Consider the following 25,382-nt stretch of genomic DNA (forward strand, 5'->3'; position numbering starts at 1 on the left):
AAATTGGGCTACTGAAAATTTCTTTTGGCTCCTTTCAAACGATTAGGCTTTGTGGCTATTTCCGGGCTTTCATGCTCCAAGAAAATCTACATCTATACATGACCACTATAAAATTGGGAAACGCTTGAGCTGCGCCTTAAGACTGAAAAGCGATAGCTTTCCGTCGTGGTCGAGCACCCGCTGATTTAGATGGGAAATCAGCATTCAGGGATGTATGTATGTATGTATGTATGTATGTATGTATGTATGTATGGATGGATGGATGGATGGATGGATGGATGGATGGATGGATGGATGGATGGATGGATGGATGGATGGATGGACGGACGGACGGACGGACGGACGGACGGACGGACGGACGGATGGACGGACGGACGGACGGATGGACGAATGAATGGATGGTTGAATGGATGGATGGATGGACGGACGGACGAATGGATGGACGGACGGATGGATGGACGAATGGATGGATGGGTGGATGGATGGCGGTCAGAGGCCCTCCAGAAGCAGCTAGTGGCAAAGCAGGAATTAACGCTACAAGACGCTGAAACAATGGCCCTTGCAGCTGAGGCTGCGGATAGTGGCGTAAAACGCATGATTAGACCGGCGACGACACCCGTCTTAAAAGTACAGGCGCATCAGAATGAAACTCTGCTGGACGAGAGGAGGGCTGCCGCACATCAAGAATGCTCAATGTGCGGTAGAACGAAATATAATGACGCATGTTGCTCCTGGTCTAACGCTCGTTGTTATCGCTGTGGACAACGGGGTCACCTCGCAAGGAAATGTAGAAGCCGCGGAGCTCGAGAACAAGGCACGGCGAGGACGGCGCAATCTAACGCCCTCTTGGGGACGGAAACCTCAGCAGACCAGGAACACGAAGCCGCCCACATTTGGACTTTGGTATCACAACGAACAGGCTGTCTGGAACCGCCGATCCGCCGAACATTTGCTTGGGAAGGCGTGCAGCTGAGCATGGAAGTCGATACCGGGTCGCCCGTTTGTGTCATTCCGCGTCAACTGTACGATAAGCATCGCGGGCAATGGCCGAAGCTAAAACCGTCCAGCTTGAATTTATCCTCCTACACAGGACGCCTTCCAGTATTTGGGCAGCTTGAGCTCCAGGTTTGTCATAAAGGGGCGACAGTAAAGTGTGCACTGACCGTGTTGGGCTGTGCGGGACCAAGCCTCTGCGGTCGCGATTTAATCAAGCAGCCGAACAGCGCAGCTGTTCCGGTGGTCCGTTTTGTCAAGGACTCAGCGTCAAGAAGCAAGCGAATCCAGCGTGAACAGCATATTCCATGACTACCACGACGTGTCCTCCGAGGAACTGGGACTAATCAAGGGTCCTCCAGCCAGCCTGCACATGAACGAAGGCGCCGTATCCAAGTTCAGTAAGGCCAGACCCATTCCATACGTGCTACGTGAGCGAGTGTCACTTGAACTGGACCGTTTAGTATCTCTGGGCGTACTGTCGCCGGTGGCACACTCTGAATGGGCAACGCCCATAGTCACAGTGCTTAAGACGGCGCAGTAAGATCTGCGGCGATTTCAAGGCCACAGTAAATTCAGCGTGTGCAACTGAGCAATACCCATTGTCAATCACTGAGGATATGTTTGCCCAACTACACGATGGGGACTATTCCAGCACTCTGGATTTACGGGATGCATACAGCCAAGTGGCGCTAGATGATGACGCTAAGAAACTTTGTGTCATTATTACGCCAAAAGGGCTATTTTGCTACAACGGGCTTCCTTTCGGGATAGCCTCTGCGCCCGCGATATTCCAAAGAAAAATGGATGAGGTTTTCGCTGGCCTTCCAGGAGCGCAGGCTTATCTGGACGATGTGCTCATTTCCGAAAGAGCGAGTGACGACGGTGAGGCTGAAAAACGTCTTGGAGCGCTTCCGAGAGCGTGGGGTAAAGCTAAGGTTCGATAAGTGCAAGTTGCGCAGCCCAGAAGTAACTTATCTAGGACATCGCATCGATCGCGATGGGCTTCATCCGACAGAGAAAAACTTTGACGCTATCATGCCGGCACCCAGCCCATGTAATGTCGGCGAGCTACGTTCGCTTTTGGGTATGGTTACTTTTTACACGAGGTTTCTGCCGAACATGTTAACCACACTTACTCCTTTGTATCAACTGCTTGAAAGAATGCACGCTGGCAATGGAAACAGCCTCAAGAGCTCGCATTTGATCGTGTCAAGCAAAACCTTAAAACAGCCAAGGTTCTCGTACATTTCGACCCTTCGAAGGAATTTAAACTTGAATGTGACGCGTCTCCGTACGGTGTGGGAGCTGTTTTGTTTCACAAGACTGGTAACAATCACAGGCCCACCGGGTTCCGCTCGCGAACATTAACGCAGGCGGAGCGCAAATATTCACAGCTCGAGCGAGAGGCACTGGCACTGGTGTTCGGCGTCACGAAATTCCGTGACTACCTTCTAGGTAGGAAATTTATGCTGGTGACTGACCATCAGCCATTGCTGGGCCTGCTGAGATCAGACAAGCAGACGCCCACAATGGCCGCCGCACGGATACAACGTTGGGCGCTCCACCTGGGGGCCTACCGGTACCGGCTACAGTACGCACCAGGACGACTGATGCTGAACGCTGACGCCCTGAGCCGACTTCCGCAGCGTTCTCCGGAAGCTGACGACGACGGTGAGCCGCCCAATATGTGCTGTCGCTGAACTAGCTGAATTATGGCGTTGTGACATCGCGTGAGCTGAAGGCATTAACGTCTTCTGACGCTGTCCTGGTCGAGGGTCAAACGGTGCATACTACATGGGTGGCCCAGGAACGCAAACGGAATGACTCGGGCCGTACTGCCGTTTTTTGACCGTAAGCTCGAACTATCGATAGCACATGAACTGGTGTACTGGGGTAATAGGGTCATAATACCGACCGAAGCTAGAGAGCGAGTGCTGAATCTTCTACATGAAACGCACCAGGGTTCACCGGCAATGAAATCTGTCGCACGTTCTTTGTTCTGGTGGCCAGGCCTCGAAAGAAATGTTGAGGAGCTGCCTGCTCAGTGCCAGAACTGTGTGCAAAATCAGCAGATGACAGCCGCGGCCACCTCCGTTAACTGGCCTGAACCAGGCGAAACGTGGTCCCGTATTCACATTGACTACGCGGGTCCGATCTGCGGGAAAATGATACTCGTAGTAGTCGACGCACATACCAAATGGCTCGAAGCAATACCTTTTGTCGCACGCTTCAACGCAGACTACCGTTAACTGTCTGCGTGACATTTTCAGCAGGTTTGGAATACCCCGCACGATCGTTTCTGATGTTGTCAGGGTGGAACCAGCGGAACACAGACGCAGGACAAGAAAAGGAGGTACACACACCACACCGCTGGACTTGCAACTGATTTATTTCGAAGAAAACCACTACATTTAAAGGATTCCCTGCGCAAGCGCACACTCTGGATGAAGGGAACAACTGTATTAAGATAAAAGAAAGTTATATTCTTTATCCGTGATAAAAACCGAGGGATCGCTGACACACTTTTCCTTGTTTTTCCTGATTAGAAACGCTTCAAGAATTTCACGCTCTCGTCTTGTTCTCCCCCGACCGATAATGCTCGTGCGGTGAAGCAAAGGAGAACATCCCTCGCATACCTTAACATGCAAGGCTAAATTGCTGCCAGTGCCTGAATTGAACGTTGTTCGGTGCTGCCTCAGACGTTCATTGATGCACCCTCCGGTTTGCCCGATGTAGGTTTTCCCACAGGACAATGGGATGCAATATACCACCCCTACTTCACACGAAGTGAACCTCGTCTGGTGCTTGGTTTTACAGGTCCCCTTTTTCTGCGGACCACCAGACATACGGGCGCACAAACCAGATAGTTTCCGGGGGGGCAGAAAAAACCGCAGTGACACCGAATTTTTGTGCCACTTTTTTTAGACCATGCGATGTCTTGTGGCAGTAAGGAAGCACTTCAATCTTCTTCCTGTTCTCTTGCGATGGACTAGCAGACTTAGCCGACAGTTTCTTCATCTTATTCCCCAGTGATTCAGCCACTGCAAGCAAAACCGACGAGGGAAACCCAGAATCTGACAACCGCGCGACCTGCTCGGCCAGACTTTGCTGCATGACATGTGGGCAACTTTTCTTGAGAGCGTTCGAAAAACACAAATTTGCGATGCTGCGCTTCACCAGCTTCGAATGCGCCGATTCATATGGCAAAAGCGACTTTTTAGTCCTGGGCGAATATTTCCAACACACGTGCCCATCGGGTAAAAAAGTCAATTCTAAATCAAGGAACCTAATGGTCTTGTCAGATGGAATCTCTTTGGTAAAAGCCAAGTTGTTAGAGCATGTGCTAAAAACATTTAAAAGCTGGTCTGCCACAAGAGTGAGCTTGTCAGTTTCGTTTAATTTTAAAATGACTAGAAAATTGTCCACATATCTGAAAACCCTAATAACACGTGTGTCTTGAATGGAATCCTGTAGAATCGAGTCAATTTTTGCTAAAAAAATTTCGCACAGAAATGGCGCTACACACGAGCCAATGCAGATACCTCGGTTTTGCACCACGTACTTGCTGTCATATTGAACAATTGTCGAATTTAAATACACCTTCAACAGCTCAAGGAAAGATTCCAGAGATATGCCACACTTGTTCTGGAAGGAAATTGTCCCCGTTTTTTCAATTAATTCGCGTACAGCACAAAAGAGTTCATCATGCGGAATAGAGTAAAACAAGTCCTCAATGTCCAAGAGAAGGCTGCATTGGCACCGGGAAAACCGGAACAGAGGCACTCCACCAGGTTCAGTGAGCTCTTCACCCTAAAGGGATCCGTCGGCACCAGACCATCGAAGGAAACCTTGAGGTAGTTGGAGACCACTTTTTGCCACGAGCCTTCTTCTGTAACGATGGCCCTGAACGGATAACCAGGCTTATGAGTTTTAGCGCTGAAGAACACCCGCAGGACGTCTTGATCACTCTTCCGAACTTCTTCTTCAAGGCGACGCAAATTCAGCCGATTTAATAGCCCCAATGCCAGAGCCTTAGCCTTTCGTGGTTTTAAGTCTGAATTCCTGAAGTTCTTCTCGATAGCCTCGGTGGCTTTTGTCTTAAAAAGTGAAGAAGGCAAAACCACGAACCCACCTTCCTTATCTGCTTGCAGAAGGCTGAGGCCCTCCTGCTGGAAATGGTTGACCAAGGGGCGAAGATCCTTGCTTCTTTTATGTCGGCTGGGCCAAGTCCGTGCAAGACAGCCGACTCCCTCCGAGACGCAGTAACTCTTCTCCTCAGGAGGTGCCTTTCCAGCAATACTGTGCACAGCTGCCAGAAGTTCATGCTTTCGAACCTGTGGCTCCAGGGCGTACTTAGGGCCAAGCTTCAGTAGGTTGTCGAACTCCGATGGAAGGGAGGCTCCTTCTAGGTACGTCACAGCTGTCCTTGTTTCAGGCTCTCTCTTTTTCTTGGGCAAATGTCGTCGAAGGTCGTTCCAGTAGGTTTCCGTAAGTATGGATGCTAGGCGAAATTGTTCACGAAGCCTGCTAGAAGCCGCCCAGGGATTCCCGATCTGAAGGCAGGCATGCCGCAGCCAATCCCGCAGGTGTCTGACCTGCCGATATAGCTCCGACTTGAGTATTCTACAGACACGCTTCCAGTGGCCTGAAGACGGTGGCAGAGCGCCGAAAAGCTGGCAGACTTCCACTGGCGGAAATCCGCTTTTTAGACAATGCGACAGAATTCTTGCCTTACATGTAGTCAGAGCAATGTCGGCTAAGTCTGCTAGTCCATCGCAAGAGAACAGGAAGAAGATTGAAGTGCTTCCTTACTGCCACAAGACATCGCATGGTATAAAAAAGTGCACAAAAATTCGGTGTCACTGCGGTTTTTTCTGCCCCCCGGAAACTATCTGGTTTGTGCGCCCGTATGTCTGGTGGTCCGCAGAAAAAGGGGACCTGTAAAACCAAGCACCAGACGAGGTTCACTTCGTGTGAAGTAGGGGTGGTATATTGCATCCCATTGTCCTGTGGGAAAACCTACATCGGGCAAACCGGAGGGTGCATCAATGAACGTCTGAGGCAGCACCGAACAACGTTCAATTCAGGCACTGACAGCAATTTAGCCTTGCATGTTAAGGTATGCGAGGGATGTTCTCCTTTGCTTCACCGCACGAGCATTATGGGTCGGGGGAGAACAAGACGAGAGCGTGAAATTCTTGAAGCGTTTCTAATCAGGAAAAACAAGGAAAAGTGTGTCAGCGATCCCTCGGTTTTTATCACGGATAAAGAATATAACTTTCCTTTATCTTAATACAGTTGTTCCCTTCATCCAGAGTGTGCGCTTGCGCAGGGAATCCTTTAAATGTGGTGGTTTTCTTCGAAATAAATCAGTTGCAAGTCCAGCGGTGTGGTGTGTGTACCTCCTTTTCTTGTCCTGCGTCTGTGTTCCGCTGGTTCCACCTTGACAACATTATGAACCAACTAGCCCAGCAATTTACGCTCCTGAACTATTATTCTTCTACTCTGGGCCCTTTTCTTCGTGTTCAAGCATCTTCGGATGTTTTATCTTCCTGCGTCAGCGCCATTGCTCTGACTACATGTAAGGCAAGAATTCTGTCGCATTGTCTAAAAAGCGGATTTCCGCCAGTGGAAGTCTGCCAGCTTTTCGGCGCTCTGCCACCGTCTTCAGGCCACTGGAAGCGTGTCTGTAGAATACTCAAGTCGGAGCTATATCGGCAGGTCAGACACCTGCGGGATTGGCTGCGGCATGCCTGCCTTCAGATCGGGAATCCCTGGGCGGCTTCTAGCAGGCTTCGTGAACAATTTCGCCTAGCATCCATACTTACGGAAACCTACTGGAACGACCTTCGACGACATTTGCCCAAGAAAAAGAGAGAGCCTGAAACAAGGACAGCTGTGACGTACCTAGAAGGAGCCTCCCTTCCATCGGAGTTCGACAACCTACTGAAGCTTGGCCCTAAGTACGCCCTGGAGCCGCAGGTTCGAAAGCATGAACTTCTGGCAGCTGTGCACAGTATTGCTGGAAAGGCACCTCCTGAGGAGAAGAGTTACTGCGTCTCGGAGGGAGTCGGCTGTCTTGCACGGACTTGGCCCAGCCGACATAAAAGAAGCAAGGATCTTCGCCCCTTGGTCAACCATTTCCAGCAGGAGGGCCTCAGCCTTCTGCAAGCAGATAAGGAAGGTGGGTTCGTGGTTTTGCCTTCTTCACTTTTTAAGACAAAAGCCACCGAGGCTATCGAGAAGAACTTCAGGAATTCAGACTTAAAACCACGAAAGGCTAAGGCTCTGGCATTGGGGCTATTAAATCGGCTGAATTTGCGTCGCCTTGAAGAAGAAGTTCGGAAGAGTGATCAAGACGTCCTGCGGGTGTTCTTCAGCGCTAAAACTCATAAGCCTGGTTATCCGTTCAGGGCCATCGTTACAGAAGAAGGCTCGTGGCAAAAAGTGGTCTCCAACTACCTCAAGGTTTCCTTCGATGGTCTGGTGCCGACGGATCCCTTTAGGGTGAAGAGCTCACTGAACCTGGTGGAGTGCCTCTGTTCCGGTTTTCCCGGTGCCAATGCAGCCTTCTCTTTGGACATTGAGGACTTGTTTTACTCTATTCCGCATGATGAACTCTTTTGTGCTGTACGCGAATTAATTGAAAAAACGGGGACAATTTCCTTCCAGAACAAGTGTGGCATATCTCTGGAATCTTTCCTTGAGCTGTTGAAGGTGTATTTAAATTCGACAATTGTTCAATATGACAGCAAGTACGTGGTGCAAAACCGAGGTATCTGCATTGGCTCGTGTGTAGCGCCATTTCTGTGCGAAATTGTTTTAGCAAAAATTGACTCGATTCTACAGGATTCCATTCAAGACACACGTGTTATTAGGGTTTTCAGATATGTGGACGATTTTCTAGTCATTTTAAAATTAAACGAAACTGACAAGCTCACTCTTGTGGCAGACCAGCTTTTAAATGTTTTTAGCACATGCTCTAACAACTTGGCTTTTACCAAAGAGATTCCATCTGACAAGACCATTAGGTTCCTTGATTTAGAATTGACTTTTTTACCCGATGGGCACGTGTGTTGGAAATATTCGCCCAGGACTAAAAAGTCGCTTTTGCCATATGAATCGGCGCATTCGAAGCTGGTGAAGCGCAGCATCGCAAATTTGTGTTTTTCGAACGCTCTCAAGAAAAGTTGCCCACATGTCATGCAGCAAAGTCTGGCCGAGCAGGTCGCGCGGTTGTCAGATTCTGGGTTTCCCTCGTCGGTTTTGCTTGCAGTGGCTGAATCACTGGGGAATAAGATGAAGAAACTGTCGGCTAAGTCTGCTAGTCCATCGCAAGAGAACAGGAAGAAGATTGAAGTGCTTCCTTACTGCCACAAGACATCGCATGGTCTAAAAAAAGTGGCACAAAAATTCGGTGTCACTGCGGTTTTTTCTGCCCCCCCGGAAACTATCTGGTTTGTGCGCCCGTATGTCTGGTGGTCCGCAGAAAAAGGGGACCTGTAAAACCAAGCACCAGACGAGGTTCACTTCGTGTGAAGTAGGGGTGGTACATTGCATCCCATTGTCCTGTGGGAAAACCTACATCGGGCAAACCGGAGGGTGCATCAATGAACGTCTGAGGCAGAACCGAACAACGTTCAATTCAGGCACTGGCAGCAATTTAGCCTTGCATGTTAAGGTATGCGAGGGATGTTCTCCTTTGCTTCACCGCACGAGCATTATCGGTCGGGGGAGAACAAGACGAGAGCGTGAAATTCTTGAAGCGTTTCTAATCAGGAAAAACAAGGAAAAGTGTGTCAGCGATCCCTCGGTTTTTATCACGGATAAAGAATATAACTTTCTTTTATCTTAATACAGTTGTTCCCTTCATCCAGAGTGTGCGCTTGCGCAGGGAATCCTTTAAATGTGGTGGTTTTCTTCGAAATAAATCAGTTGCAAGTCCAGCGGTGTGGTGTGTGTACCTCCTTTTCTTGTCCTGCGTCTGTGTTCCGCTGGTTCCACCCTGACAACATTATGAACCAACTAGCCCAGCAATTTACGCTCCTGATCGTTTCTGACAACGGAACCCAGTTTACCAGTCAAGACTTCGCGTCGTTCTTGCCAAACAACATTTTGCACCTTGGATGTGCTCCATACCATCCCCAGTCTAATGGTGCGGCGGAAAGTGCAGTGCGAACTATAAAAGATGGCCTTCGAAAAAAGAGGGAAGGAAACCTGGAAGAGAACCTGGTACGGTTACTCTTTAGCTATCGGAGGACTCCGCGAAAATCGGGTAAATCAAATCCCCAGCATAGCTGCTTTTGGGCTATGAAACACGCTCACGCTAGGACACATGATTTCCTCCAGCACTTCTAGGACCAAAAGAGAACAACGATGACTGGCTGCCACTGCTTGGAAGTGAGGTGTATGCCCGCAATTACGGTGCGGGGACCAAGTGGACGCCCGGCCATGTGAAGACGACGTCTGGAGCGAGAATAGTGACAGTGGAAACATCAGACGGAGTCGTCCAGCGGCACGTAGACCAGGTCCGCCCACGACCAGAAGCACCAGGGGATACCCCGGCAGTAACTACAACCATCAATAATTACGGAGTGCGAAGCAGAAGTAGGCGGTAGAACAGTTTGAAAGGACACCGAGAAGCTATCTCAGGTAACGGAAGATCTGATTAAGAAGCGCCAAAACATGAGGGCATCTAACCCTACCGATAGAATAGAACTAACGGAGCTATCAAAGTGGATAAATAAGCGCAAGGTAGCCGACATAAGGATGTTTAATATGGAGAGAACCGAGCATGCTATAAAGAATGAAGGTAGCCTAAAAACAGTGAAGAGGAAACTTGGCATAGGTAAAAACCAGATGTATGCATTAAGAGACAAACAGGGCAATGTCATTAGCAATATGGATAAGATAGTTAACGTAGCCGAAGAGTTCTAAACAGACCTGTACAGTAGCCAATGTAATCAGAGCGTTAATGAGAAAGACAGCAGTGCACAGCAATGCGTCATCCCGCCAGTAAAGAAAGATGAAGTAAACAAAGCCTTATAAGCAATGAAAAGGGGAAAAGCAGCTGGGGAGGATCAGGTAACAGCAGATCTGTTGAAGGATGGAGGGGACATCGTGCTACAAAAACTAGCCACCCTGTATACGCAATGCCTTATGACCTCGACTGTACCAGGAGCTTGGAAGAATGCAAAAATTATCTTAATTCATAAGAAGGGAGACGCCAAGGACTTGAAAAATTACAGGCCGATCAGCTTACTATCCGTTGCCTACGAAGTATTTACTAAGGTAATCGCTAATAGAGTCAGGGCGACGTCAGACTTTAATCAACCAAATGATCAGGCAGGCTTTCGTAAAGGATATTCCACAATAGATCATATTCACACTATCAATCAGGTGATAGAGAAATGCGCAGAATATAACCAACCTCTATATATAGCTTTCATTGATTACGAGAAAGCAATCGACTCAGTGGAAACCTCAGCAGTCATACAGGCATTGCGTAATCAGGGGGTAGAAGAGCATTATGTCAAGATACTGGAAAATATATATAGCAACTGCACAGCTACTATAGTCCTCCATAAAGTCAGCAATAAAATTCCAATAAGAAAGGGCGTCAGGCAAGGAGACACGATCTCGCCAATGCTGTTCACCGCAGGTTTACAGGAGGTATTTCGAGGCCTTAATTGGGAACAGTTGGGAATAAGACTAAATGGAAAATACCTAAATAATCTGCGATTTGCTGATGACATTGCCTTGCTGAGTCACTTAGGAGGTGAACGGCAAATCATGATCAATGAGTTAGACAGGCAGAGCAGATCGATGGGTCTAAATATTAACATGCAGAAAACCAAGGTAATGTTCAACAGCCTAGCAAGGGAACAACAGTTCACAATTGGCAGCGAGAGCCTAGAAATTGTGACGGAACACGTCTACTAGGGCAGGTAGTGACAGCTGATCCGGATCACGAGAGGGAGATAACTAGAAGGATAAGAATGGGGTGGAGCGCATACGGCAAACTCTCGCAGATCATGAGTGGCAGTTTACCAATTTCCCCAAGAGGAAAGTGTACAACAGCATAATCTTACCGGTACTCACCTACGGGGCAGAAACGTGGAGGCTAACGAAAAGAGTTCAGCTTAAGTTAAGGACAACGCAGCGAGCCATGGAAAGAAAAATGATAGGGGTAACATTAAGAGATCGGAAGCGGACAGAGCGGGTGAGGGAACAAATACTGATTAATGACATCCTATTAGAAATCAAGAGAAAGAAATGGGCTTGGGCCGGGCATGTAATGCGAAGGCAAGACAACCGCTGGTCCTTAAGGGTAACGGAGTGGATTCGAAGAGTAAGTAAGCGGAGCAGGGGGCGGCAGAAGGTTAGGTGGGCGGATGAGATTAAGAAGTTTGCAGGCAAAGGGTGGATGCAGCTGGCAAAGGATAGGGTTAATTGGAGAGACATGGGAGAGGCCTTTGCCCTGCAGTGGGTGTAGTAAGGCTGATGATGATGATGAACTACAACCAACACACATTGCAGTGAGCCAGACCAAGCAACACAACTACAACGTACAGAAAGGGAGAAACCGGATGACGGCATGACTGCTCGGCGCACCCCAAATGGCACCGGTTCCCCATATATTCCGGTGGCCCCGTTTAATACAGGTGTCGCACAACAAACTCTGAGACGCTCAACGAGAGAACGCAAGCCAGTACAACGCTTTCACTTCTGAGGGGGAAGGAATGTTGCAACATGATGTGTTTTCGAAGTGCGCGTGCGCGCACCTTTTATCGCCTAATCTGGCGATCCTTCAGAGCTTTGGACTATCACGACTAGCACGTGCTCCTTCCTATCTTCATGCCACTAGGCTACTTACAAATACGCCCTACACCTATGAATAAACATTCATTTTTGGTTCTACTGACTGCGCTGCTGCTTCCCTGGTGCGGCGTTACTGCGAGCACGCTAAGGCTATGCTACACAAACCTTGCTTGCACATCTGGTCTCATGCACAGGACCGCATTACCGAAAATCAGGCTAAGAACCAAGACCCCTTTCTAGATCCCTCTTACCACTTCATACCCATTGTAATTTCACAGTGCCCTATTTTTCATGACAGCTGCGTTCCAACTAGCTTTACTCTTTACATATTTTTCATGCTCTGTCAGATACTCAGCACCATTATTCATCCACACCCCAAGATACTTGTACTCATCAACTACTTCTAGCGTGAACTTCTGTATTCTATGCTCGCCGACCTCTTCATGAAATATCATAACTGCAGATTTTTACTTACAAAACTTGAAACCTAATCTATCTCCCTCTGTACCGCATATGTCTATCAACTTCTGTGAATCTTCCTTGTTTCAGCCATTAGAACTATATCATTGACGTATATTTGTCCCGGTAATGACTGTTTAATCAATTCTCCTTGCTTGAAAAAAGGAAGGTTGAAGCCTAGTCCGCTCCTCTCTAGCTTGGTCTCCAACCCTTGCAGGTACAACATGAACAACAAAGAAGACAGAGGACATCCTTGCCTAAGCCCCCGCTATATCTCTACAGGCTCTGATACATTGTTTCTCATGTTATAAGCACTTTGGCATCTTTATGTATATCTTTTAAAAGATTAATTACTCCATCTTCCACATCCAATGTGCCCCGTATGTCCCACAGATACTCTTGGATAACGTTGTCGTAGGCTCCCTTAATATCCAGAAATGCTAGCCATAGGGGACCGTGTTCCTTTTCAGCAATCTCTATATACTGCGTCAATGAAAACAGATTGTCCTCCAATCTCCTACCCGCTAACACGTTTTGGCGGGCTAGTTGGTTAAGCATCTTGAACAAACAGCGCGAACAAAGACGAGCACAAAAGACAAGAAGGCGAACGACACGGCGCTGACTAACAACTGAGGGTTTATTGCTGATCACACAAGTATAAATACATGGATGTCGGCAATGAGGGAAGGGTTTACAAAGTGCAAAAACCAAAAACAAAACGTAAATGTGACAACAGCAACAAAGCACGCTAGAAATCAGCAGAGATTATCAACCCCCAGGAGTGACAGCTCTTTTTGCAGAAGTGTTAGCGAAGGGGTACTTATACATGCATTTCCCTGCTTGAATATGTTGTAAGCCTCGATAATTTCCCTCGCAGTTTTTTCCCCGATTTTTGGCAATGACCTTGGTTTCATGATATAGCGGTACGCACTGTTTTTTCTCTTTCTTTGCCCATTCACAATCCCGGCAATGAATGCCGAGATGACCTGAAACTACTTTTGACACTTTATAGCTGTGTTCGCTCAGCCTTTTATTTATGCAACGTCCCGTCTGTCCAACGTACTGCCCTCCACAAGGCAGAGGGATGTTATAAACAACCCCCTTATCACAAGAAACGAAGCGTGATTGGTGCTTAGTTGTGCACTTCGCCACTTTTCCTTTTAACTCATTAACAGATCGGCACAAACCGGCCAGACGATCAGGCGCGGAAAACACAACATCAACACCTGCTTTTTTCCCCACTTTTTTCAGGGAGTGTGAAATTCCATGTAGATATGGAATCACAGCGACACGTTTGCGGTTGTTGTCCGATCCCTGGCCGTCTCGTGTAGCTGGTTCTGACTTGCTCTTCTTTAGGGCCGACTCAGCTACTGACGTGATAAGTTCTAGTGGGTACCCTGCCGAAAGCAATCTTTTTACCTGGTGTGATACGCTGGAATGCATTCTGTGGTGGCAGGATTTTGTTAATGAGCTGCGGTGGCTCAGTGGTTAGGGCGCTCGACTACTGATCCGGAGTTCCCGGGTTCGAACCCGACCGCGGCGGCTGCGTTTTTATGGAGGAAAAACGCTAAGGCGCCCGTGTGCTGTGCGATGGCAGTGCACGTTAAAGATCCCCAGGTGGTCGAAATTATTCCGGAGCCCTCCACTACGGCACCTATTACTTCCTTTCTTCTTTCACTCCCTCCTTTATCCCTTTGATTACGGCGCGGTTCAGGTGTCCAACGATATATGAGACAGATACTGCGTCATTTCCTTTCCCCCAAAAAACCAATTATTATTATTATCCAACCTCCTTTGTTTCCGGAACCCATTTTGTAGCTCCCCTGGCACCTCCTCCTCCTCCACCCAAGCCTGCAATCTGTCCTTTATAATCTGAATCACCACCCTCTACACCACAGATGTCACTGTTATTGGACGGTAGTTACTTACGTCAGCTTTTCCCTCTTTCCCTTATATATCATGTTCATTCTACTTAATCGCCATTCATCGGGAACTTTCTCATCCAACATCATTACATGCACTACCTGTATTATTGTTTTCTTGAATTTTGGTCCTCGTTTCGTTATTAACATAATCGGAATACCATCTGGTCCTGTTGACGTGCGACTAGGAACCTTCTTCCCTGCCTTTTCGCACTGTCTTTGCTCAAGTGAAGCTATTGCAGTAACCGGTCTATCCTCCATCGATAAATTATGCGCAACATTTCTTCTTTAAATTTCTTGTCATCCTTGTTCCTATGTGTTTTATCGCTTCATCCCCTTCTAGTCGAATACCCTGACCTGGAACAATAAACTTTTGTTCTAGCCTAGTCTTATTACTCATTGCATTTAGATGCTTCCAGAATTTTTTGGGCTGCTTTTCTATTTTTATTTACTTTTGACATCCATTGGGTACACTTTCTTCTAATTTTCCCTTTAACCAAATAGGATGCTTCCCTTCTACACTTAATGAAGGTATCCTATTTTCTGTCTACTTCAACTTTTGTTTCCCCCCAATTCTTGAAATATCTGTGTTCCCTGGACGCTTCCTGACGTTTCTCTATCGCCCTCTTGACCTCCTCATCCTACCAACTTTTTGGTTTGCGTCTTTTCCCTTTTAGCTTCACTCGCACCTTAGCTAGCTCAAGATCCAGTAATCGAGTTAATTTGGTATAAATCCATTCTGTTTCACTATCCTCAAAAATTGCTTTCTCAATTTGTTTGGCTGCTGCTTCCAAGTGCTTTTCAGAGTAAAAATTCCCCTCTGATTGTTCATCTCGCTTCAGTCCTGCTTTGGTTTCTCTTCTGAAACTCAACTTGATACGCTTTTGGTCACTACATGAACTTCTGGAACCATGTTATTCTTTGCTCATTACCCCTAATCTATTATACAACATCTGTGACATTAGTGCATAATCTACTGTCGAGTTACTACTCCCATGTTATGAGCCCTTCACTCTTCTCGGTACAGTTGCATAAAACTAAATCATGCCTGTCATACATGTCCTGCAGCATGCTTCATGTCGAATCTGTGTACCCATCCAGGTCTTCTATATGTGCTTTCATGTCGCCTAATATGATTATTTCACCCTGTCCTCCTAGCTCATCAATGGCGCTTCCAATACATCCTAACAATTTCCTGTTTTCCTCTTTGGCGTTATCTCCTGTCCAAAGGTACACAAAGCCAAGGATATTTGCTACCCTGCCACTTTTCCTTTAAGCCATAAATGTTCCTTGCATCCCAGTTTAACCGTTTGAAAATCCTTACTTTTTTGAATGAATGCCCGAATTCCACCCCCCTTTCTGCTGCCGTCTGGTCTATTGCAATATTCCCAATTCGTAGTCTGGTTTACAGGGTAGTTGCTCAATGTCTCTAAGACGCGTTTCCACTACACCATATACCATTAATTCCTTCTGCCTTAACTGTTCTTCTATTTCCTCCCATTTGTCTATTCCTGCCTCCTGTCATGTTAATGAAACAAATATCTGAATTAACTTAGCCCTGGCGCTTGTGTCTATTTCTTCTCAAATGGTTCTATTGTCCCTTTCATCTTAGTTCTTCCTTTTCTGCACTGGCTCCCTGAGAGCTCTGGGCCCCCCTAAAAACGCTGTTGCCTGGCGACCTATCCTACTACCCACCCTCTCGCCAGTGGCACCACCGTTGTGAATGTCATCCTGTGCAAAAGGATGGGGCCTGGCCTCGTACACTTCCCTGTTAACTTCCATTGCCCCGTATTGTATTCGTCGACTCATTAATCTAATTACACGGTTAGCCTCAACGATCCTCTTTTCTGTTTCGCTAGCCTGCCTCTGGACCTCTGGGATTGTGCATATGGTCGCATGCACACTACCAGAGGCCTCTCTAAGCATACGCATCCCCACTTCTAACTGCTTCTCGAGATTCTGGCTCCTCTCCTTCAGCACATTGTTGAGACCAGCATGGATAACGACAAGGTGTTCGCCATCCATGCGGCCCCCACCACCTCCTGGGTTTGGCCATTCCATCTACCATGCACTTCCCTGACTGGGCCTCCACCTGCACCCGCCTGTCCGCCTTTACTGCCGTCAAAATGCCTCCCTCAACCCTCGCTACGTTCGAGTCACCGACTACCAGAACCCTGCTCGACTCTAACCGTTCGATTCCTGATTGCGACTGATGCCCTCCGGATCTCACTACCTGCCTCTCCCGCCGCCGTACGCTACTGTCGCGAGTTTTTACATCTCTCTCTCTTCCCCACTCACACCCTGCTGCGCTACTGCACTGTAGGATCGACAACCCTCATTCCCCACCTGACACTGCTCCGATCCGGGGTGCCCTGCCGGCCGCGACCTGAGCGCTTCTACCTGCTCTTCTAGCTGGGCCCGCTTTTCCCGCTCCTCCCTCAGCTCGCCCACAGTTCGCTCCAACTGGTCGGCATTAGCCTCCTCCCACTTAAGCGACTCGGCGACTTGAGTTTCTAACTTAATCCGTTTCCCTCATTCCACCTTCAGGTCCACTTCGAGTTCCTTAATCGTAGCTGCCCATTCCCCTTTCAACATCTGAGCGGTCTCCTCAAAACGCTTACATATCTTGCACGCGAAGCTAGCGCCATCTGCCTCGGCTAAGCTCCTGAACTTGGTCTCGTCTAAATAGCACCAACGGTCGAACTCCCGGCACTGCACTAAATCCACGTCCCCGTCCACCTTGCCTTTCTAGCTTGCCGACGCATCGTCCGGCCGTTCACACAACGTAAAAGCCCGCCAAAATTCCTACACAAAAACCTTCTGCACTACGCAACGAAAAAGCCCGCCAAAATTCCTATGCAAAACCTTCGGCACTACGCAACGTAAAAGCCCGCCAAGATTCGTACAGAAAAAACCTCCGGCACTGCACAACGTAAGAGACCGCTAAAATTCCTACACAAAAATCTTGCGCACTACGCAACCTAAAAGCCCGCCAAAATTCCTACACAAAAAAACCTTCGGCACTGCGCGACTTGAAAGCCCGCCAAAATTCCTGCAGAAAAAAACCTTCGGCACTACGCAACGTAAAAGCCTGCCAAAATTCCAACACAACAACCTTCGGCACAAACACATCCGCTAGCCTTCCTACCCTTAACTAGGTTTAAAACTACCGCCCTACAGCATGTACAAACGCGAACACCAAAAAGCACTTAGCTTCAGACGTAATCGCTGGAGCTCCGAAAAAAAGCGTCCTCCTCCGATGGCGTCACGCGCCAAAAAAAAGGCGCAGATACGCGCGCCATCTGCCGGGCCAGTGGCATGCATCGCGAAGGGGAAGGGGGGGGGGGGGTTCAGTTGGTGCCCACTGGATGGTTCTACGACTGCACGCCAAGCTCGGATACTGGAAACGCATGGTACTCGCTTAATTCCGGCATCTGCAATTTACATGCTCATAATTACTCATTGAAAAGCAAACATTTTGACAGGTTTGCTTGCCCAGTTGGGTTTGAAGACTTTTAATAAACTGGGTACATCATGTTCGCACCCATGCTCTGAACAGAGAATAGGAGACCGCAAGGTGCGAAGCGTAAATTGTTCTGCATTTCTGGCCACCTGGCGAGACTGCAACCCCAACAACGCTTTACCAACAGGGTATGATGGCTGCTGCAGAAATTTTGAGCCAAGCATAATCTTCTTGGAAAATATGAAGCGCAGTCACTTACGATTAGTGGTGTTATTGAAGAATATCAGCTGAGGCATATGTGATATGCTTCACTTTCTGCGGTGTCACCGGATCTGTTTGGTTTATCCGTTTTTGAAGTTTAAATTGCAAATAAAAAAAATGTTCGTGTCACTTTGCAATGGCAGATGTGACGGTAATTTTGTAACAACGTTGACTATTTTTTTGGCTCCTAATCGTCTTGGCCTTGATGCAGGGTTGGCTATTTTTAGGCAACAACTATTGTATATTTTGGCTATGCCACTGCGCGCTATCTGGCAACACTGCCCTGAAACGAATACAATCCCGGGAACCGGGTATGAGTGTGGAGGCTGCTTGGACACCGCGGACTCAGTGGAAATCTTTTTGTGCTCTCAATTTTTGCGCTCTCAATGTTTATTTTGCTTTGTCTGTGCTGTTGTTGACCTTAATTTTCGTTCAAGCATCCGGTGAATGCTTTTCTGATAGAGAAGTTGTTTGTCCACGTTCAAAACCGTCGGAACGCGGAGTATCACTCTGCTACACGAGATAAACGGTCGTTGTCTCGAAGGATGGCAGCTACCTGCTACTATTTCTATATTATTCCATTTTGTAACAGTTGGTATTAGCATCTTATCTCGAACGTTCCTGTTCTTCGATGACCGCCAAGCCCGTTTATTCCTATCGCCGACTCCGAACTCTTCAGTTGGGGAAGAAAAAGACGAAGACCTAGTGGGTGGATACGTGTCTGCTTCTAGGTCTGTGTTTTCGCTTTTCGCTGTCTTCTCGTGTGTGGCGTGGGTCGGACAGTGCCCTCCGTGCGACCGAATAGTGACGACGCCCCTACGGAGAAATTCCCGGCACGGCGGGCGCATTCTCAAGTGAGAAAACCCAACCGGAACCCTCAGGGGCAAGCTAGGCTTAGCTCGGCGCTGCCGAGCGAGGCCGCGCTACGCGTCTGCATGGATTCTGCGTTGTCGACGACGGCTACGCGGATGCCCGCTGTGTTGCCACCTGACGCAGCCTCCACGTCCATGCAATCGTCAGCGCCTCTAGGCCTCCAGCCTGCGCCGTCTTCCGATGCTACGACTTTGGCCTGTGACATGGACTGCTCTACCGCCTCCGTGCCCGTGGCACTCCCTCAAGAAACTGTGCCCGTCGCGCCAGTTCAGTATTCCCACCAAGGGCCGTCACCAGCGTCTGAGCCTCCTCCACAGATGCCTCCCGTGAGTCAAGGCTCTCTTCCGCCTGCTGCGAACTCGTTCCGCGTTACCATCAAGCCTACATTGCGCTTTGATATGACTGCCATCCCTGCCCGGAATGTTCAAGCCACAATTGACCATGCCCTTGGCTCTTCGAACTACTGCGGGTTTGTCGTCGATCGCCCATCGAACACCATCACGGTAAACTTGTCATCCTTGATGGACGCCCAGAAACTTTGCGCAGTTACGCGGATCCCCCTGGATGACAGCAAGCATGTCCCGGTGCAAATATATTTTGCATCTGGTCCTGACACACTCCGCTGCATGGTTTATCATGTCGACAGCACGAGCCCTCCCGAGGAGGTGTGCGCAAATATTCGCTGCTCAACCCATGTTGTACTGCAAGCACGGCCTATGGGTCGCCGGGGCTCATATCTGCTCATCCTGCAAGGCCCGTTGACTCTCCCGAAGTACCTTACCTACTACGGTGCGATCGTCAAACCACAGCCCTTCCGACCTCGTCGTATTTTTTGCTATCACTGCCACAAAGAAGGACATATGCAAAATACCTGCCCTAATCCAGCAGCTGTGGCCGACATGAATGAACCAACAGCTCATTGTGCCCTGTGCAAATCGCCGGACCATGACATTCGCTCCCCCGCTTGTCCAAAGAAGAAGCAAGCGAAGAAGTTTCACAAGTCGCCTGCAAAAATGGATGTTCCTACAAGTAATCGCTTTGCAGCTCTCGCATGTGACGACAACGACTTCCCTGAACTTCCTTTATCTGAGCCTGCTGCTCACCATATGTCTCCTCGCCAGCGTACATATGCACAAGCGGCTCACCTTCCCGGATCAAATAGTACGCCCAAACGTCCAGTGCATCCATCACATGTGGATACTACAGATGAAGACACAGCTTTAGACAATGCAATCGCGGAGGCTCGCCGCCGACTAGACGAACTCACCCAGCGCCGGGAACAGCGTCGTTCTCAATCCTCTCGAAGAATTCTCATAACTCGGGAGCAATCATCAGAGGAATCACCTAGGGTAAGCACTGGCCCACAATCAGGTGCCGACCACCTGTTAGCCGTGACTACCCCGACAGTGGACAAGATATTAGCGCTGATGAAGCAGCTGACATCCCTCATCGTGGAAGCTCTTCGGCCTCGTCATGGATAGCGCATCATCATCGGTGGTGGTGCAGTGGAACTGTCGCGGTTTCGCTAATAAGGCCTCTGAAGTGAACATCCGCCTTCGCGACGGAAAGCTGAGGGCATGGGCGTTCCTACTGCAAGAGCATAATGCACTCCCAAGCCTTTCAGGTTTCTGCGCATACCATTCACCATCTATCCCTGATCGCCGTTGCACCGCCTCCTCCCTCAGCCCAGGTAAATCTGCAATTTATATTCACAGTTCAGTTCCGCACACACCGCTCGACCTTTCACGGTGGTGCAACACACGTCAAGAGGTTGTCGCCTTTCTCGTAAAACCTGCACGCACACCCCTTATTCTAGTTTCTTTTTATAGTCGTCCTGGCTCCGCATCTCCCAATCTGGGATGGGTTCGTTTTCTACGTTCTACCAACTCGGGTATCCCTATTCTAGTTGGCGGTGACTTCAACGGCGCACACACTGCGTGGGGTTACCCATCGGATTCCTCAAGGGGTTCACACATCCAAGGGAGCTTTTCAGATCATTCCTTTCAACTTTTAAACCACCCGAATACTTCTACCCGCCCACGAGGTGGCCCGTATTCACCTGATTTGACTTGGTGGTTAGGCCCCGGTAACCCTCATTGGGCTGTTGATTCTGATACTTGGGGTAGCGATCACAGCCCTAATTTTATCTCCCTCACGCCTACGCGTCTACGGAAAATACGCCGCACTGTACGAATAACATCATGGGATTCTGTACGCGCAGACAATCATTTATCTACATTCAACCCCTCTTCAGCATTGTCTACTCTATCTGATGTTCTCGCTACTCACACTATTACCACTACTGTAAATGAAGATGACCCAAACCCGGACATACATCTCTTGAATCTGTGGGCTCTTCGTCGCCAGGCGGATCTTTACGCTACTCGTCACCCCGATGACCCTTCGGCTCTTCCTACTCTTCACCACGCTACCGCACGGGCGCGGCGCTATGCAAAGCGGCTAGGCAGGCAACGCTGGGCTGCATGGTGTGCCCGCCTGTCCTCTACGCAGGGCAATCGACATCTTTGGAGAGTGTTTCACGCCATGGAGCGCCCTTCTCAGGTTGCAGATTACACAGAGAGCATTCGCCTCGCGCTAAATGTGGATGAGGACACATTTGCACAACAAGCGGCCCGTCAATTTTTTCAAAACCATGACTGCACCGCTACGTCTCCACCTGACTTATCGGTAACAGAGCCCCCCGATGGGATTACTTCTGACCTCACCATGGCAGAGCTGCTGGCCTCCATTGACCGTTTAAAAACTACTACTACTCCCGGGCACGACGGCATACCTAACTCCTTATTCCCTAACTTGGAAGGGAGGGCTTTGGAAACCCTACTTGATACTTTTAGCGAAGTGTGGCTTTCTGGCGTCATGCCGGGAGACTGGAAGCATTCTATTGTGGTTCCAATCCCCAAGTCAGGTCAGCCTCCAGTATCTCTCTCGGCCCTTCGTCCAATTTCTCTTACCCCTACCATCTGCAAGCTTTATGAAATCATTCTAGCCGCACGCTTATCATGGTGGCTGGAATCCCATGATTGTTACCCAGATTCCCAAATTGGTTTCCGCCCACATATTGGAACGGAGGACGGCCTTGCTACTTTGGCTGCTGACGTGCTTGACCACTCTCCACAGAGTCACCTTGTACGAACCGTAATCGCTACAGACATAACAAAGGCATATGATAACATCCTTCACTCTGCCATTCTTGCCTCCCTTCAAACTCTTGGTCTCCCTCACCGGTTCCTCCTCTCCATTCACGCCTTTTTAGCAAATCGAACCTTCAGCGTGCGTGTCCACGGAAAGCCCTTTGGTAATTTCACTTCCAATAGAGGAGTGCCGCAGGGCTCCGTTCTCGCCCCCACATTATTTAATGTGGCTTTAATTCCTCTGGTTCGAGCCCGAGAGACCATCCCTTCTATCCGCGTGCTTGCATATGCCGATGATATCACCTTGTGGTGCTGTCATCCAGATGCGTCTATTCATCAGTCGGTCCTTCAACACGCGCTGGATGTATTGACATCTCGCCTCCCACCTTTGGGTCTAACACTCTCTCCTACTAAATCATGTTTCATTCGCATTGGAAATAAAGCCGCCTTACGGAAAGCTCCCCCTTTAAATTTTACGGTACATAATTCTCTGATTCCTCAGGTAGAAACTGTTCGTATTCTTGGTCTTCTCCTCCATACATCTGGGACTGGCACCCCGTGGCTGACAGCCACCCGTAAATCGGCTCACGCTACTCTAGGTCTGATTCGTCGCATAGCTATGCGCTCTGGTGGCGCACGTGCTCATACGGCCCGTCAGCTTGTGCGCTCTATCCTTCAGCCACGGATAGTATATCAGGCTCAATTTCAACGTCTCACCCGCAGACAGTGGGACTCCCTTGAAGCTATCAATCGTGAGGCTATGCGCGTCATAACATATCTGCCTCGTTTAACACCCATACCTGTGCTACAGGAGTTCGCCCAACTTAATACACTCAGTGAGATCATCGACCAACGGGTGGCAAATAGAGCTCGAAAACAGTCTCTCAAACTTCATCGTTTAAAGACACTTCCACCGTGGTCCTATTGCCAGCTCACTGACAATCGCCCCACTGTTTCCCCGTCGGTATCAGCAGCGTATCTGCCTGAAGGGTGCATATTATACACGGATGCATCTCATTCTGCAGAGAGGGGAGTTACTGCTGTGTATAGTCCATCTCATCCGCATCTCAACTCTCGCGCGACGTATACTGCGGATACGTGCACTCCCCTGGCATTGGAACTTCAAGCCATTTACAATGCCATTGCTTCCCTTCCGCTCGTTCCAACATTCAATACAGTTCACATTTACACCGACTCCCGCGCCGCCCTTAAACAGCTGAAGGCTGTTCGACGAACGTTCCAGATTTCACAATCTATTCATGTGCTCTGCGCAAAGTATCCATGTCCTGTGCGCATACACTGGATTCGCGGCCATGCCCAGGATCCACATAACATTCAAGCGGATGCTATGACTCATCTTCATACATTAGACGATCCGCCACCTTCCCCTCTTCCCCCAGATCCGTTCCTGTCCCACGTTTCCGATTCCGAAGTTCTGCGCCAGCGAACACGCGCTCTAATTCCTCCGTGTTCGCACCCTCTCCCCCGTAGTCTTACTCGGCAGGAGGAGGTATCCGTGCGCCGAATTCGGGCAGGGGCGGCTCTGACACCATCTGTCCGTCATCGGTGGCGTGCCAAAGATCTGCCACTACCTGACAGGTGCCCTCACTGTGGCGCTGCACCGGACATATGTGATGTGCGGCACTTGTTGTGGACGTGCCCAGCGACGGCTGCTATCAGAAAACGGCTCCTCAGGGAGGTGGGCCTGCGGTGGAACCGCGAAAGTGACTTCGTGAAGTGGACAATGGACAACCGTTTCATTAACAACCTCTGCGACTACCTCAGCGCAACGGTTCTTCACTCCTTCTTTTAACTTTCAATCCCGTGCATTCCTTCCCCCCTTTCCTTTTTCAACTTATGCCTCATGGCACACTTCTCGAATAAAAAAAAAAACTCTTCAGGTCATTTATTTTCGCTAGTCAGCCCAATACCGAGTTTCTTTCAGTTCCACGTTAATCTGCTGGTCTCTTTTTCATGCCACTTTAACAACCTCGTAGCAATGTTTAACTAAACTGCAGCCGAAGTATTTACTTTCATGTCTCCGTTACTGCTAATAATTTCACAACTAAACAAGTCAAAGTTGGGTAAAAGAGGTGCCGATTGCAGAAGCACTGGGATCTTCCTTTTGCTACTCATGGTGACTTTTAACGCAAATTTCGCCACTGCACAATCGAATTTCTGCTGTTTTGGACGCAGTTGCCATTACTGGTTTATTTCTCGAAAATAATAAAAATTGCTATCTACATAGAAGAAATATGCGTGCTCATCCTGGTTTCCGCGACAGCCACGTGTACTCTTTTCTATCTAAAAACGGCAGTACACCTCAAAGGAGACCTTCCAACCAATGTCTTCGACCCAATGGCATGACGTCAAAGATTTGAAGGCAAAAATTCAAAACCTACTCTGCTTTGTGGTAATGTCTCATTATGCGCATTGCTGCGCATTGTTATTTCTGTATCACTTAGGATTGATATAGCGCCCCTTCGGAGGGCTTTTGTGATTGAAATATGCGACCTTTGGCAGCGTGGTGCAGGAGGCGCGACAATGTTTGACGCATACCGAGGCAGCTCTAATCATTAGAAGAAAGACGGCTGGGGAACGCTTGAGATTTGGGAAACTTTTTCACAAGTAAACCTAGATGATTTTGCCAGACAGTCCATGCCCCTTTGACATCGCATTGTTTATAGCACGGAGATTTCAATTCTATAGCAGGGGCTGAGAATCCTACAAGCTTCCTTCATGCCGAGAGAGTGCAGCCAGGCCTTACCCGCGTACAGTTGCCAGTACCTGCCCTGATTACAACGTGAACATTTTGGCAGAGATATGCCTGGTCGGGAGGAGAATTAGAGAGCAAATATTGACCCTACACCAAATATTTGATCAGAGAACTGACATTTCGATAGCGGTCCGAGCCAATCTGGGTTCACTAGTCTGGGGCCAAAGGTGCGCTTTATAAATCACCTGCGAGCGAACGTCCGAGGTTCGTCGCTCTACAAATCAAGAATGCAGTTACGAATGTCCCAGTTGGCTTCTACTGGTTCTCACGACGTTGTAGCGCAGCAAAGGCATAGCACGAAAAGCTGGAAGACGACCCTTTCTCTCTCTGCTGAGGTCACTGGCAAGTATCTCAAAGTGAATCAAGGTGACTCGGCAAGTCTGTCATATAAAGGGGGTTTACCTCTACCTCATGACAATCGGTCTATACAAATAGCCCTCTTTACACGAACCCGATAGTATTGGGTCGAGTCCTAGGTCGAGCTGAGCGAGGTCAACCCACTTGAGGACGGCATGAACTTGATTTTAGGGGGTCGAGACCTGTTTGAGTGCCTCGATGCGCGCGCCATCGGGGCAGGGGGCCGATTGAGGCACCCCAATATCAGCGACCGAAGGATTGAGCAGCGCATTGAGTGCGAGAAGTGGCAGCCTTCGAAGATG

The 25,382-nt window shown here is 48.8% G+C and overlaps 1 protein-coding gene across 1 annotated transcript; it reads left to right on the forward strand.

Annotated features, from left to right (window-relative positions):
• The first annotated feature begins 2,525 nt into the window (after nt 1-2,525).
• On the forward strand, nt 2,526-11,728 carry LOC144118765 (uncharacterized). Its single transcript, XM_077651595.1, has 3 exons — nt 2,526-2,667; nt 9,346-9,575; nt 11,525-11,728. Exons 1-3 carry the CDS (start codon nt 2,526-2,528, stop codon nt 11,726-11,728), a joined length of 576 nt encoding a protein of 191 aa, XP_077507721.1.
• Nucleotides 11,729-25,382: the final 13,654 nt, after the last annotated feature.

The sequence above is a fragment of the Amblyomma americanum genome, chromosome 2, assembly GCF_052857255.1.
Source record: "Amblyomma americanum isolate KBUSLIRL-KWMA chromosome 2, ASM5285725v1, whole genome shotgun sequence".
Lineage (NCBI taxonomy): Eukaryota > Metazoa > Arthropoda > Arachnida > Ixodida > Ixodidae > Amblyomma > Amblyomma americanum.

Excerpts from the sequence above, each read along its gene's own strand:
- LOC144118765 (XM_077651595.1), top strand. The coding sequence starts at position 2,526 with ATGGCCGCCGCACGGATACAACGTTGGGCGCTCCACCTGGGGGCCTAC. Across the intron at positions 2,668-9,345 it reads TCCGGAAGCTGACGACGACG|CACTTCTAGGACCAAAAGAG; the intron begins GTGAGCCGCCCA and ends GATTTCCTCCAG. Across the intron at positions 9,576-11,524 it reads CCCCGGCAGTAACTACAACC|ACACATTGCAGTGAGCCAGA; the intron begins ATCAATAATTAC and ends ACTACAACCAAC.